Raw genomic sequence first — 16,841 nt, forward strand, 5'->3', positions numbered from 1 at the left:
TACACCTCTATTTTTATATTGACTCCACAACAACTCAAACTGCAATATTCAAATTATAGAGTTTCTCAATCCTTTTCCAAATATTATTCAAAGTTGTGGGAGTGTAGGGTGGATACCCAAGTAGCTTCAAACATGCTCCTCATCTGCTTAACAAATCAAGCATTAGTTCTCAAGATTTGAGTTAATATAGCTACAAAAGAGACTCGACTGTTCAGAGCCAGGTTCCATGAATATGCTTTTCAATGTTGAAAATTGTTTTTATTGAAAAATTTAATAGCACATCTAGAATAGTTCAGTTGGTTAGAGCGTGTGGCTATTAACCACAAGGTCGGAGGTTCAAGCCCTCCTTCTAGTGTTTTTACTTTTGGTTCAATTTCATCTTTGGTCCCTCTAAATTGCCTTTTGCTTTAATTTCATTGCTCTCTAGCGTTGAATTCTGTATGGTCGTTTTATATTGGTTTCTAAATTTCCAAACCTATTAAAAGTTGCATCAATGGTCTCTCTAAATTGCTTACTAAGCTTCAAACCATTTTAATTCAGTCCTTAAATTAATATTATTGTTTCTATTAGGTATTTTCGTCAGCCTATTTGTAAGCTTAGGCTTTAAATACCTAAAGTTTAAAATGTTTAGATTGGGTCTTCAAAGTAATAGTATCGTATCAAGCAAGTCTTTTCCTCAGCCTATAGATCTAAATTACTCTAAATTAGTTCATAAACTTCAAAACATTCTAATTGAGTCTTCACAGTGTAATACTATCGTATCAATCGAGTATTTTCATCAACCTAACTATTATTGTAGGCTTTAAGATCAAATCTAACATGGATACCTACTGTATGGTTGACTTGAATCTACCGTGTTAAACAAAATATAAATGCAAACAATTTTTTTAAACTAGTAAATTTTGTTGAAGTAACCTCTTATGCTTTTTCCTATAAGTATATAAGCTTTTTTTTTTCATTTGTAAAAAATCTTGATTTTAATTAAAAGTAAAAATATTTATAAATAAACCTAAATACCCCAATTACAAAAAATGTAGAATTAAAAGTTGAACTCCCTGTCGTAAGAAACAAAGATGTATACAGTCTCTTACCGTTTTCATATGCGGGCTAGTTGTATTTAATAATGAAAACATAATTAATAATTTTATATGCTAAGAATCTAAAGTAGTAAGTTGTTAAAAGTTTTGTGCTGGTCTAGAGTTGATTAAAATTGTACTAAAAATTCTATACTTTTATATAGTTGTTTTCAACATGTATACTGTTATTAAATCACAATCATGGAAGGGATGAAATTAGTTGAAAGAGTGTGTCTATTGGGGACCTCTCAAAACTCTCTGTAAAAGTATGTATATTTTCAAAGAAAAGTGTTAACTCCAATCTCTCCCTTCCTTAACTTAGTTAACATAACTACTTAACTTGTGGTTATTTAAATTATATATAAATCTATTTACTTAATTATAAAATTAAGGAGCATCACATATATATACACTAATTTTCTATCCTATGTGGTGCACGAATTGTTCGTGTGATTTATAAAATTGTTATTATTTAAATAATAACCTATTAATTAAAATTATTGATGAAACAATATTTGAAGATATAAACAAATTTAATATATATATACTTAAACTTTTGAAATATAATAGAATAAATTTGTAATATTACGAATATAATAAAGCATTATGAGGAAGAAATTTTGAAAGATAAAATTGTTATAAAATGTGGTTATATATATATATATAATTAATGAATCAAAATCTTAACATATAAGTGTTTAGAAAGTAAAGTTTTATTATTCTAAAAAGTGTAAAAGCATAAACTTGACTTATGAAAAAAAAATAAAAAATAGTTGACTAATTTTTGTTTGTAATATGGATACTGTTGTAGATAACAAGTGAATTATTTAAAAATCATTACATAACAATTTTAAAAAAAAATTAGAAATAAATTTTGAAGGGAAAATAATTTTACTATTTTAAATTTATTTTATATTAAGGACAACTTAAGGTAGATATATGAACTTACATCTATATATTATATAAAGCCAACTTTTAATGGAGCTTTTAGAAGTTATAGGGGCATTTTAGGTATTATAAAAAATTAATACAGATATTTTATTAGTCTAGAAGCCAACAAAGATAAATTAGATATTGAAATTTAATAAGGGCAATTTAGGTATTTTGTAAAAAAATAATTAATCAATTTATTTGTTTGAAATTGTTATTTATTCTATTACAGCTCCTATGTGAGTAATAGGTTAAAATTTGATAATTAAGAAATGGAAAATAATATATAATGGTAATATTATATATAAAATAATGTAGATAATTTTGGTAAAGAAATTAACATAGAAGGTCATTTGGAGTAAAACTGAAGAGCTTTTGACAGCAAACCCATTCTAGATTTGAAAGGTAATGGCCAACTATGGTAGAAATAAAAGGATTTTGAGGTTTCCTATAATTAACTACTATTCTTGAAACAAATAAATAATTGTTATGAATATCTTATTAAATAGATGTCCATCATGATCAAAATAAAGTTTTAGTATACTATCAGAATTAGATCTCTACTTCTTTTATACTTTTTATGCCTATAAATAGAGACTCTGGTGAAACATTGTAATCACCCCTTATGATCAATAAATTATTTTCTCTGTTACTTTCATATTTTCTTTGTTCTTTATTCTCCCCATCTCTCTTTAGTTTATAACAAGTTATCAGCACGATCTTGCTCAAAGTGATAGTTCCTTTTATCGACGATCAAATTTATCCTCCATGATTTTCAATTTCTTTGACAGCAAAATGCAAAATTTTTACAGGAAGTTTCTTTTATTTAATATTTCATATCTGATTATTATTTTTCATTCTTCTTTCATTATATGTTATCATTATTTTGATTAACTTATTTTACTTTTTGTTCTTAAGGATGGTGAAAGATTTGATACCGTTATCTATATGAAATCAAGAATATTTTCGAACTATCCAATACCTTCTATTGATGACGATGATGTTAAAGATCTTCAGGTATATTTTACTATGATTTATTTATTATATCATATTTATTATAATTAGAAACTAATCTTGACAACATGAATAGATAGATTTTAATTTAAAATCCACGCATGTTTGCGATGCTGATTATGAAATAAAGAATCTATTGGGATGTTTATAAGTCCGTCCTACTATATTTGTTGCATTCCCCAAAGCGAATGTAAACATAAAGAAAATAAAATATATACTAATGGACCACTAAAAGTGGGAACATAATAATAAATAAGAGAACAATGAGAGTTCTCAAGATAACTTTTCAAATGGTAAAGGTAACTTATGTTATCAATGTGATATGAAAGATTATTGGCCACATATGTGGCGTATACCCAAATATCTTGTTTCTATTAATATTCTTTGGGGAATGATATAAAAATGTAGTAATGAATTCTATTATTACAAATAGAAAATATTTATCTTATTTGGTACTAAAACAAACCAATATTATTCTAATATTTGGTAGTACAAAATTAGTCGAAAGCTCCAGAAGAGCTAATATATTAATACCTTGTGATGGTTAATCCATTGGTTTTAAAAGATATTCATAATAGATCTCATATGGAGATTGTGAATGAGAAAAATTTTATATTTCATATGAATAAAAAAGGGGATTGGGTTATTAATTTATAATCTTTGTGATATTCTTTTGTCATCATCCCTATTAAAGGGGTTGAAAGTAAAATATTTGATTGTGAAAAATCTACTTATGAGTAATAGAATATGATACTTCTATCTAAAGTTCGTTATGGTTGGATGCACCTAAAGTTGCAAGGTTTTTAAAAACTGATTATACTTTACAGTACTCAGAATAAGTTCTCAATTAAAATTACGTGGAAAAATATTACCGATGAGAACTTGCAAGAGAAACTTATGTATGAAAAGTCATTGGTTATGTACCTGTTGTACACCTGGAAAATAAGATTCACTCTCAAAGTTTGATATTAATAGTTTTTTGGGCATTTGAAGATTTTGGCATATTCCCTGAAGCGAATACTGCATATAATTATTTGGAAATTATATTTATTAACTTAGTGGTATTATAGACTTCACATTGATTTAGACATTTCCAGTAGTAAATGTCACAATATTACTTATATGTGGATACAAAGAAAAAAAAGAAAAAGTATCAATTTGTCACAATTTATATTGACATTGTTAGTACAATTGAAATGCATGTTAGAGTAAATCAGAAGTTTACTAATACAAATGCATTTACTACTTGACATGATCAGTTAGACCATCCTGGATCATATATGATGCGAAAATTAATTGAGAATTCATATGAACATTTGTTAAAAAAACTAGAGGATTCTTTAATTTAAAGAATTCTCATTTGTTGTTTGTTCTCAATAAAAATTGATTCTTAGAAACTCACTAGCTAAAGTTGAGATTTAATGTCATGCATTTCTGAAATGAATATGGGCTCATTCATCCACCATGTGGATGGTTTTAATATTATATGATTTTGGTAGATGCATCTACAAAATAATCACATATTTGTTATCAATTTGCAACCTGTCGTTTGCAAGATTGCTTGTTTAAATGATTGATTTCAGATTATGCAATTAAAACAATTCATCTTGCCAATGTTGGTGAGTTTACATCCCAAGTTTTCAATGATTATTGCATGTCAATTGGGATAAAAGTTGAACATCCTGTAACTCATGTTCACACACAAAATTATTTAGCTGAATTATTTATCAGATGCCTCCAACTAATAGCTAAACTATTACTTATGAAAACAAAACTTTCTATTTCAGCATGAGATTCATGCTTGTGTTGATTTACATGTTGTACACATCAACCCAATAAATTATAAATACTCCCTATTACAATTGATTTTTGGTCAAGAGCCAAATATTTTCCATCTTACAATTTTTAGATGTACGGTATATATTCCAACTACTCCACCACAGTGCACAGATCATAATAAGTGATTGGGAATATATATTTATATGAGTCTCCTTATAATATTTTTGAGCAATTAATTCGAGATTTAATTGTGACATGAGTTGTCAGTTTTCCCAACATTAGGGGGAGAGAAACAATAACCTGTAATGAGTTAGGGGGAGAATAATTTGAACCAGAAGTTCAATAAGAATAACTCGTTTCATGTTAACTGTTAGATGTATTTATAAACTTAACGAGAATAACCAAGTTTTATATACCATCTAATAGTTTAATTTGAATCAAAGTCCCAGTAGGGCAGTTAGTTGGAATAAATAATAGATTGATCGGTTCCAAATATGAAAATTCTTCTAGATTGTCATATAGTAGAGGCGGGTGCTCCAGAAGAGACCCAAGACATAACTAATAAGTAAAACTTCAGAAGAGATTTAGGTACCTGAAACTAAATTTTAAAATAATGAAAATAAGAGATCCCGATAAGTTATGCCAATTCGAAAATGTGGAACTGAATAATAATAGTGGTCAGCAATGATTTTGCATGCAATATTATTATTGAAATAATGAAATAAAATGAGGATCTTGAATAAATCTATTGAGAAATATAGATATGGAATAAATTGATCAAAATAGAAAGAAGCAACTCAAGTACAATTAAATTCGTGGAGTTTTTGGACTAGTAGTCCAAATATCTAAAAGGTATAAAGCCAATGAGGGTGCAATTGAAATAGTTTTGAAAAAGTAGAATAAAAATATGAAGTTTTTCGCTTGGTCCTGGTATTGATTATGAAAAGATATAATATTCTTTTGTGGTGGATGCAAAAACTTTAGATATATTATTAAATTGACAATTCATAAAAGATTTAACTTGCATCTAATGGTTGTTGTTACAACCTTTATAAATCACTATATAGTAAAGTTTATATTAAAATCCTTGAAGAATTTAGAATGCTAGAAGCATATTGAAATTCTTGGGAAATTATTCATTTATATGAATTAAAATAATTTGAATATATGTGGTAAATTTGACCTAGTGAATAGTAGTTGAAAGAGGATTATAAAATGATCCAAAATACCTATTTGAGTTTTTATAAAAGAATCATGATTAAAGTTTGTTATGGTTATTGTTGAATCTCTTGAAGATATCAAAATATATTTCCCCAAATTTCCCTTACTCATGACTTTTAAAAGAATGATTATATAAATGGTTAGCAATACATTCAAATAGTTATTTGAAAAACTAGTATTCAAGATTGAATACGTAGAATATGAGAAAGTATGTGATGTTTTCATGAGGGGGAGTAAATACGCGTTGTACTCTTTTTCCCTTAACCGAGGTTTGTCCCATTGGGTTTCCTGGTAAGTTTTTAATGAGGCAATATATTATGCGTATTATAGATTGTGTACTCTTTTTCCCTCGTTAGGTTTTTATCACATAGGGTTTTTTCTAATAAGGTTTTAACGAGGCACATTATCTACCAATAGACATCCAAGGGGACGATACAATTCAAAGAGTAAATAATACTTCTTTTTTTTAGTTTTTTAAATTTTTATAATTTTAAGGAGTTTTTTATATTTTTCATAGTTTTGAAAAACTTATAAAGAAAATAAATAAATTGTTTAAAATATTTTAAGGATTTTTATTGAAAAATGAAAAAGCTTGTAGTGCTTTTTTTTAAACTGAATACTTTTGAAGAGTAAGAACTAAATTGAGAAAAAAAAAGTAAAAGTTGATGGTTAAAAGATTCACGCATAATGATTTTTTGGTCCTCCAACTTTATAAAAAAGTCATTTTAATTCATTTAAATTTTCACATATTTTAATTATTGAACTTGCATTATTTGTTAAATCATCCAAAAATGATAGAAAAGTTAATGTTTGTTAACTTTATTGATGTGACATATATGTGGATTGCCACATTAGCAATTAATTAATTTTTTAAAAATTTTTAAAATATATATTTTTTATAAATTTTTTTAAATCTTAAAAAAAATTATTAATTGCTAACTCGAGCAGTTTCTTGAAACTTGCTTTAGATATAAAACTTTGAGTGTTTAGATTTGCTCTTGTTATTCCCAATAAACGGCTCGATAACAAATCGCTTCTTCTAAAGCACGCCCCATTCGTTCCGCTTGCAATAATCCAATCAATTCCCTGGGTAAAAAAAACATTAGACATTTCATTTTCCGAAACCAATACTTTGGATGTTATTTGACGTACAATAATTTCTATATGCCTATTATGGATCTGTACCCCTAGGATCGATAAACCTTTTGGATCTTATTAACCAAAGGGAGACAACTTTGTACTATAGTTAGCTCAACACCAATCATGAATCCCTAAGGAATTCCAAGAATTCTTGTTATACATTCGTTCCAACCCTCAATTCTCTTTTCTAAGTTCATCGATATTGAATCAATCGAACGCACTTCTAACACTTGTTCCACTTTTGGAAGACCCTACGTATAATCCTTCAATCGATTTCGCTTCATTTAGTTCAGTTTTAATTTCAGTTTATGAAATTTCAATAAAATTCAAATTAATAAGGAGTCTTTATGTCACGTTACCGAGGGCCTCGTTTAAAAAAAAATACGCTGTCTAGGGGCTTTACAGAGACTAACTAGTAAAAGGCCTAGAGTTGGAAGCGATCTTAGAAACCAATTGCGCCCCGATAAAAAATCTCAAAATTATATTCGCATGGCAATCCACGTGTGTGCCACGTTAGCAAAGTTAACAAATGTTAACTTTTCCTTCCATTGGGTAATTTAGCAAACAACGTAGGTTCAAGGACAAAAAATGCAAAAAATTAAATGGAAGAATAAAATATTTTTTTTTGTATAGTTAGAGGGTCAAATATATCATTATGTCAAAAAAAATACTTTACTTTTTTTTATGTTAAGGTTACTAGTAATAAATTTGGACAGTGCTATCAATTAAATTGATAAAAAATTTTAAATCATTTCAAGTAAAGGGTCTTAATTTCTTAAAATTAAAGTAAAGGGACTGGATTTTAAATTTGATTAGAGTATAGGGACTTTTAACATTTTTAAATATATAAGAATTTAAAATATAAGGACTATATTCTTAAGTTGAGTATGGTAAAGGGATTAAATTGCAAAAGCCATAAAAAATTAAACTAATTGAAGGCTCTTTTCGTCATTCACTCTCAATGTTATCAAAACCCTAACTATAAAAAAGTGCACCTAATGTCGCAGCATCTCTTCGAAAGCTGAAATTGGAAAAGCCCTAATTTGACAGCTCTCTCAGTCTCTCATTTTGCCTGAAAACCATGGTAAGTCTCGTTTTCCATGTATTTCGATTGTCAATCTTAATCTAAGTCTTGTTTGGTAGCTGAGAAAAAAGAAATTAGGATTTGGGTATACAGAAAATAGAAATTTAAAGGAAGTGGAATTTTACATACTAATTGTAACAATGTAATAAACTATGTAGTCTCTCTCTCTTTTTCTTTTCTTTTCTTTTTTTGTATTTGTTATGTTTCCATGCTTGTAAAAAAACTGAAGCTAAATAGATACTGGAAACGCGCAAAGCTTTGTCGTAGTTTTGTAAAGGGAAAGTTCATATTGGAATTAGATTTAACCGTGTGTTCTCTGCCAATGGTGTTTATTTAGATTAATGGGTTTCTTTAAGTTTTCTTTTTGTTAGATTAAGGCAGGATTAGGTGGCATTTTCAATGATTTTTGGTATATTTTGTAGTCGAGGAGAAAGGTTAGGGAGCCCAAGGAGGAGAATACTACCCTTGGGCCGGCTGTACGAGACGGCGAACATGTTTTCGGGGTGGCTCACATTTTTGCTTCATTTAATGACACATTTATTGTAAGTAATAGCCTTATTGGCTTCTCCTTGATTTTGTTATTTTCCTGGTAGTTCATCCCTTTTAAAATGATATCATTGAATTCGCAGCATGTAACAGATTTGTCTGGAAGGGAAACAATGGTTCGCATTACGGGTATGGTTTATGCTGCTTGTATTTCAAAAATGGTTCTTTTGACATCTTATTTTATTAATTAAACTACTGGGCAACAGTAATGAAATTTGCGAAGCTATAATAAAATGTTAGTTAGACTTTGCAATTTGTGCTGGTATTCATACCCCTGCTCGGAGGTGTTTCTATGAAAAGTATTTTTCTTACTTAATCCCTGCATATTTTACTACCATAGGTGGTATGAAGGTGAAAGCTGATAGGGATGAGTCTTCCCCTTATGCCGCCATGCTTGCAGCACAAGATGTTTCTCAACGCTGCAAGGTGAGTAGTTATTGCTTTACCTTTTAAGTTATGGTGCTATGTGTGATTAAATGCTTTGAATTTATGTTTATTCATGTTTGTCATCTGCAGGAGTTGGGTATTACAGCCCTTCATATAAAGCTTCGAGCTACTGGAGGGAACAAAACCAAGACACCTGGTCCTGGTGCCCAGTCAGCACTTAGAGCCCTCGCTCGTTCTGGCATGAAAATTGGACGCATAGGTACAAAATTTTCACCCTTTTGTTTCTCTTTTACATTCGGTGAATTTACTTCCAACTCTTGTGAACTGACATGTAAGCTTTTCATTACCTTAGAGGATGTCACCCCCATTCCCACCGATAGTACTCGTAGAAAGGGTGGCAGACGCGGAAGAAGGCTGTGATTCTTTGCTTCATATCTGCTACTCAGCCGCTGCTGCTGGCGGTTTGACATTAGGAATTCTCTTTGCTTTTGAAACAATTTTCTGATTAGATTCAAGTATGCTTTGCTCTGTTCTTATGTTGCACACTTGTAGTTCCTGAATGGATTTTGATCCTTGAATCTTAAATTGGACAAAATGTTGTGGAACTCTTCAAATTTTTTGGCTAAAGGGGGTATATAAGCCCTCAACTTTGACTAAAGCCCTTCCGCGAAAAACACGGTTAATTAAGTCCTCAATCTATTGCGGCAATTAAGCCCGCTGATTGGTACGGTGCTGATGTGGCTGTTAATGGTGCTAACATGGAACTCCATGTTAGTGACAGTTGCTGATGTGGCAGTGTTAAGATTAGTTGCCATGTTAGCATAAGAAATAAAAAATTTTCAAAAATTTAAAAAGAATTTTAAAGAAATATTTTTAATGTTTTACTGAAATGAACTTGGATGGTTGTTTCAAAATTTATCTATTTTTTAAATTTAAAACAATATTTTAAAAAAATAATTTTAAATTTTTTTATAAATTTATGTATCATTATAATTTATAAAAACATTAAATAAAATTTAAAAAAGTTAAAAATTAGTAAAAATCATTTAAAAGTGAAGTCCAAAATGAAATAGGACATATGATTGTCTAAATTCACGGCAATTGTTCAAATTCATAGATACTTTTTCTAAAGTATATATAGTTTAAGAAGTATTAAAAATTATTTTTCCTTGAAAATATGATATGTATATCAATTTTTTAAATTTTATTGGTATCTTTTAAGATATGTAAAAAATAAATAAATATTTTAGAAAATAAATAAATAAAAATAAATTTATTTTTCAAATTTTATATAAAGATTTATAAATAAGATAGGTAGCACTTGAGCTAGTCCAAATTTGATATTGTCATGTCAGTAACTGTCGTTGACATGAAGCACCATATCAGTGTTGTTAATGTTACGTCAACGCTATAATGGTCAAAGACGAAAAACGTTGATCGGAAAGCTTAATTGATGTAATTTTAAAGTTCAAAGGTTTGATTAAGTGTATTTTTCACAGAAGAGCTTAATTGATTTTTTCGTGAAAAATTTAAGAACTAATATACCTTTTCTAACCTTTTTTTTAATATATCTTTTGAATGGAACTCTTTAATTTAAGTAAAAGCTTTTATTACTCTTGATTTTACATATGGTCTCATAATGTGCTTATAGGTTACTGTTTTTTCGATCCTTTTTGAAGTTTATATTCATAAATAATTATCTTAAACTTGAACTTCATTAATATTATATTTTTAGATCTAATATAAAATTATGTTAGTTTTTATTTAATATTTAATAATTTAATATATATATATATTTTTTTAAATTTATAAACATAAACCAGTGATGTATTCTTAATATTTATATTATTTTATATAATAGTGCAAAGATGAATAGCAAAGTAAAAGCAATTGAAAATAAGAGATAATATTCATCAACTTTCAATCACGAAAATAAGAGTCTTCACCAACTAATATACACAAAAGTAGCTGACTAATAGACTAACAAACGTAACAATCTTATAGCTAACGAGTAACAGTTAGCTAGTAGACCTGCTTATGGGTCGGGCTATTCGGCTCGGCCCGAAAGCTCGCCCGAAATGTGGGAGGGTTTTGGCAAAAATATAGGCCTGAAAAACGGGCTTAGATAAAAAATAAGGTCCGTTTAAAAAACAGGCCGGGCCTCGAGTAAGATATTTTTGGCTCGAGCCCAGCCCGGCCCGGCCCGAATTCACTAAATGAAAAAAGAAATTTTCTTTTTTTTTTTTTGTTTTTTAATGTTATTTTCTTATTGTTTTCTCCCTATTTTGCTATCATATTACTATTATATTGCTACTATTTTGTTGTTATTGTTTGGATATTGTATAAAACTTATTTTATTATTAATTTTGTTATTGTTTTAAAGGCATTTGTTAATTTTGTTATTATTTTAGAGGTATTTGCTTGTTAAGTTGCATCTACCTTAGTGCTATTTAAGTCTACATATTTTTTAAAATTTATTTTCAATTTGTTGGAAAATATTTATTTTAATTTTTTTAGTATTTTTGATGTATTATATATATTTTAAAATTATATAAAATAATATAAAAATTAATATGGGCGGGCCGGGTTGGGCTCGGGTTTTAGCATTTTTATTTGGGCCAGGCTTGGGCAAAACTTTAGGCCCATTTTTAGGCTTGGCCTAGCTCGAGTCCAATGAATGGGCCTAAATTTTAAGTTGAGCCCGACCCGAACCCGGCCTGGCCCAGCCCATGAGCACCTCTATTAGCTAGTTGATTCCATCAGCTTATTTAACAGCTGTACACCAGCTTAAACATGTGTTTTATTATCTAATATTTCCTCTGCATTCTTTTCTTTTAAAACTCGATCTCTCTATAAAACACCCACCAAGTCTTGATCTCAATCCAACAAATAGAACTTCAAAAAGTGGCTTGGTTAATAGGTCAACAACTTGTTCTTGAGTAAGAACATGATTGATTTGATATTGACCTTGCACAACCTTTTCCTTTAACATGCTTCATTTTAGCATGAAAAATAGGGTTGGTTGAGATTTGCATTGCACCCATATTATAACACTAGATTTTAGGAATGCCAACAATTTCTTATCCAAGTTCATTTAGCAAATAACCAAACCAAGTCAAGTCAGCTGCAGCATTAGCTATGCTACGGTATTCTGCTTCTGAGGTGGATTGTGAAACAACAGTTTGTTTCTTGGATGACCAATCAACTAAGTTCCCTTCGAGATAGATACAAAATCCAGGATAAGGGACTAACTACATACATTATGTCTGGCCTTGTGGCTATTAAGTTGAACAAACATCCCACCAAGCTTCTATAGGTTGATTCACTCACTTTCTCAAAATCACCTTGGCTTGACAATTTTTCTCCAACAGCAACTAGAGTGTTAGTTGCCTTGCAATTTTGCATGGAGAATTTGTTCAGAATTTTCAAGGCAAATGCCTTTTGACTTAGGAAAATTCCTTGCTGAGTCTGAGACACTTCCATGCCAATAAAGTAAGACATTTCACCCAAATTTGACATTTCAAACATGCTCACTATCTTGCCTTTGAAGTCAGTTAGCAAAGCATTGTTTCCTCCTGTTACCAGCAAGTCATCCACATACAAGGACACTATGAGCAGTGTTTAATCACCTTCCTTTTTCACATACAGTGTTGGCTCACTAATGCTTCTCTCGAACCTCAAGCTTGCCAGGTAGGAGTCAATTCTATCATACTAGACCCTTGGTGTCTGTTTCAAGCCATACAAGGCTTTTCTCAGCTTGCAAACATTGTCTTTTTCACCAGCAACTTCAAAACCTTCAGGGTGTTCAACATAGATCTAAGCCCTTAACTTTGACTAAAGCCCTTCCGCGAAAAACACGGTTAATTAAGTCCTCAATCTATTGCGGCAATTAAGCCCGCTGATTGGTACGGTGCTGATGTGGCTGTTAATGGTGCTAACATGGAACTCCATGTTAGTGACAGTTGCTGATGTGGCAGTGTTAAGATTAGTTGCCGATGTTAGCATAAGAAATAAAATTATGTTAGTTTTTATTTAATATTTAATAATTTAATATATATATATTTTTTAAATTTATAAACATAAACCAGTGATGTATTCTTAATATTTATATTATTTTATATAATAGTGCAAAGATGAATAGCAATGTAAAAGCAATTGAAAATAAGAGATAATATTCATCAACTTTCAATCACGAAAATAAGAGTCTTCACCAACTAATATACACAAAAGTAGCTGACTAATAGACTAACAAACGTAACAATCTTATAGCTAACAAGTAACAGTTAGCTAGTAGACCTGCTTATGGGTTGGGCTATTCGGCTCGGCCCGAAAGCTCGCCCGAAATGTGGGAGGGTTTTGGCAAAAATATAGGCCTGAAAAACGAGCTTAGATAAAAAAATAAGGTCCGTTTAAAAAACAGGCCGGGCCTCGAGTAAGATATTTTTGGCTCGAGCTCAGCCCGGCCCGGCCCGAATTCACTAAATGAAAAAAGAAATTTGCTTTTTTTTTGTTTTTTAATGTTATTTTCTTGTTGTTTTCTCCCTATTTTGCTATCATATTACTATTATATTGCTACTATTTTGTTGTTATTGTTTGGATATTGTATAAAAATTATTTTATTATTAATTTTGTTATTGTTTTAAAGGCATTTGTTAATTTTGTTATTAATTTAGAGGTATTTGCTTGTTAAGTTGCATCTATCTTAGTGCTATTTAAGTCTACATATATTTTAAAATTTATTTTCAATTTGTTGGAAAATATTTATTTTAATTTTTTTAGTATTTTTGATGTATTATATATATTTTAAAATTATATAAAATAATATAAAAAATTAATATGGGCAGGCCGGGTTGGGCTCGGGTTTTAGCATTTTTATTTGGGCCAGGCTTGGGCAAAACTTTAGGCCCATTTTTAGGCCTGGCCTAGCTCGAGTCCAATGAATGGGCCTAAATTTTAAGTTGAGCCCGACCCGAACCCGGCCTGGCCCAGCCCATGAGCACCTCTATTAGCTGGTTGATTCCATCAGCTTATTTAACAGCTGTACACCAGCTTAAACATGTGTTTTATTATCTAATATTTCCTCTGCATTCTTTTCTTTTAAAACTCGATCTCTCTATAAAACACCCACCAAGTCTTGATCTCAATCCAACAAACAGAACTTCAAAAAGTGGCTTGGTTAATAGGTCAACAACTTGTTCTTGAGTAAGAACATGATTGATTTGATATTGACCTTGCACAACCTTTTCCTTTAACATGCTTCATTTTAGCATGAAAAATAGGGTTGGTTGAGATTTGCATTGCACCCATATTATAACACTAGATTTTAGGAATGCCAACAATTTCTTATCCAAGTTCATTTAGCAAATAACCAAACCAAACCAAGTCAAGTCAGCTGCAGCATTAGCTATGCTACGGTATTCTGCTTCTGAGGTGGATTGTGAAACAACAGTTTGTTTCTTGGATGACCAATCAACTAAGTTCCCTTCGAGATAGATACAAAATCCAGGAGTAGATTGTTTATCCTCAAGGGAGCTGCCCCAATCAGAACCAGAGAAAGTAGGAAGAGTAAACTGGTTTACTGGTATAAACAATAGTCCATGAGTCATTGTGCCTTGCAAATATCTAAGTATTCATTTAACAGCTTGCCAGTGTTTGATTGAATGAGCTTGCATGTATTGACTAACCTTGTTAACTGAAAAAGCAATATCAGGCCTGGTTAAACAAATCTATATGTTGGAGTTAAGACACAAAGCTAAGCAGTTACAGCAAAGTCCTAAGCTTCAAGCAATATTGACTTGCTGAACAAACAAGAAAAATTGGGCTTGAAGAACAAAAAAGATAGTTGAATTTAAGCATAAACAAGTAGAAAATTTGATGAAAAAGATTCATTAGATTTTTGAAAAGCAAAACATTACATATATCAAGTGATTAACTTGTGGAAATTAGTAAAAAAAAAAGTCACCTAATCACACCTAACTCCATTAACAATGTCTTGAAACTTATGAAACATTGCTTGCACACTTGGTTATGCTGATTTATCAAATCTATCAGCACTAACTTACAACAAGTTCATTACAAACTTAGCTCAATTGTAACTAAATCAGACACCACCAAAACATCAAAATGACAGCTGCATGTGCTTCATCTGTTGACTGCATGGCTCGATCCCAAGGGTTGCATGTCAGCCAACTTCTAGCACTCCTCCTTGGCTTATATACTTCGAACACCCAATCTAGCTCTCAAATTCTTGAACCTTGACACATCAAGAGCCTTTGTCAATATATAGGCCAATTGGTCTTCTGAACTGCAATGAACCAGATTGATTTCTTGAGATTGTTCCATTTCTCTAACAAAATGAAATTTGATCTTAAAATGCTTTCTTTTCCTATGAAACACTGGGTTCTTTGCAATTGCAACAGTAGATTGATTATCACTTCTGATCACTTTTCCTTCCCTTTGGTGTAAATTGAAGTCAGCCATCATCTTCCTTAGCCAAATTGCTTGGTTAACAGCTCCTAGATCTGCTACATATTTTGCTTTAACTGTTGATTGAGTTGCAATGGATTGTTTCTTTGAGCTCCAAAAGAAAACAGTTGAACGAAGGGTAAACAGATGCCTTGAGGTGCTTTTCATGTTATCTATCGATCCTGCCCAGTAATTTTCTGCAAAACCAAGAAGCTTCATGCTTTCAACTCTGGTGAACATGACTCCAAAGTACAGAGTTCCCTTGATGTACCTCAGTACTCTCTTTGCAACTTGAAAATGGTTAATGTTGCAGCAATGCATGAACCTGGATAAGGGACTAACTACATACATTATGTCTGGCCTTGTGGCTATTAAGTTGAACAAACATCCCACCAAGCTTTTATAGGTTGATTCACTCACTTTCTCAAAATCACCTTGGCTTGACAATTTTTCTCCAACAGCAACTAGAGTGTTAGTTGCCCTGCAATTTTGCATGGAGAATTTGTTCAGAATTTTCAAGGCAAATGCCTTTTGACTTAGGAAAATTCCTTGCTTTAGGAAAATTCCTTGCTGAGTTTGAGACACTTCCATGCCAATAAAGTAGGACATTTCACCCAAATCTGACATTTCAAACATGCTCACTATCTTGCCTTTGAAGTTAGTTAGCAAAGCATTATTTCCTCCTGTTACCAGCAAGTCATCCACATACAAGGACACTATGAGCAGTGTTTCATCACCTTCCTTTTTCACATACAGAGTTGGCTCACTAATTCTTCTCTCGAACCTCAAGCTTGCCAGGTAGGAGTCAATTCTGTCATACCAGACCCTTGGTGTCTGTTTTAAGCCATACAAGGCTTTTCTCAGCTTGTAAACATTGTCTTCTTCACCAGCAACTTCAAAACCTTCAGGCTGTTCAACATAGATCTCCTCATCAAGAAAGCCAATGAGGAAGTAGATTTTACATCAAGTTGATGTATTTTCCAGTACCTTTGTGCAGCCAATATAATTAGTAGTCTGATTGTATCAAGCTTTGCCACTAGTGCAAATGTTTCAAGGTAGTCAATCCTATATTTTTTACTAAAACCCTTCACAACCAACCTTGCTTTTAGCTTGTTCAAAATTCCATCAGCATTGTGTTTGGCTCGAAACACCCATTTTACTCCTATAACCTTCTTGTGAACTAGTCTTGCAACTAACTC

The 16,841-nt window shown here is 30.9% G+C and overlaps 1 protein-coding gene and 1 non-coding gene across 2 annotated transcripts; both read left to right on the forward strand.

Annotated features, from left to right (window-relative positions):
• Positions 1-281: 281 nt before the first annotated feature.
• On the forward strand, positions 282-355 carry TRNAN-AUU (transfer RNA asparagine (anticodon AUU)). The gene has a single exon. It is a non-coding gene; the product is annotated as a tRNA-Asn (tRNA).
• Positions 356-8,047: 7,692 nt separating this feature from the next.
• On the forward strand, positions 8,048-9,782 carry LOC121228318 (40S ribosomal protein S14-3). Its single transcript, XM_041111818.1, has 6 exons — positions 8,048-8,244; positions 8,667-8,786; positions 8,874-8,919; positions 9,131-9,216; positions 9,307-9,436; positions 9,530-9,782. The coding sequence occupies exons 1-6, from the start codon at positions 8,242-8,244 to the stop codon at positions 9,595-9,597; spliced, it is 453 nt and encodes a 150-aa protein (XP_040967752.1). The 5' UTR covers positions 8,048-8,241; the 3' UTR covers positions 9,598-9,782.
• Positions 9,783-16,841: the final 7,059 nt, after the last annotated feature.

This window comes from Gossypium hirsutum, chromosome A01, assembly GCF_007990345.1.
Source record: "Gossypium hirsutum isolate 1008001.06 chromosome A01, Gossypium_hirsutum_v2.1, whole genome shotgun sequence".
In the NCBI taxonomy this organism is placed as follows: Eukaryota; Viridiplantae; Streptophyta; class Magnoliopsida; order Malvales; family Malvaceae; genus Gossypium; species Gossypium hirsutum.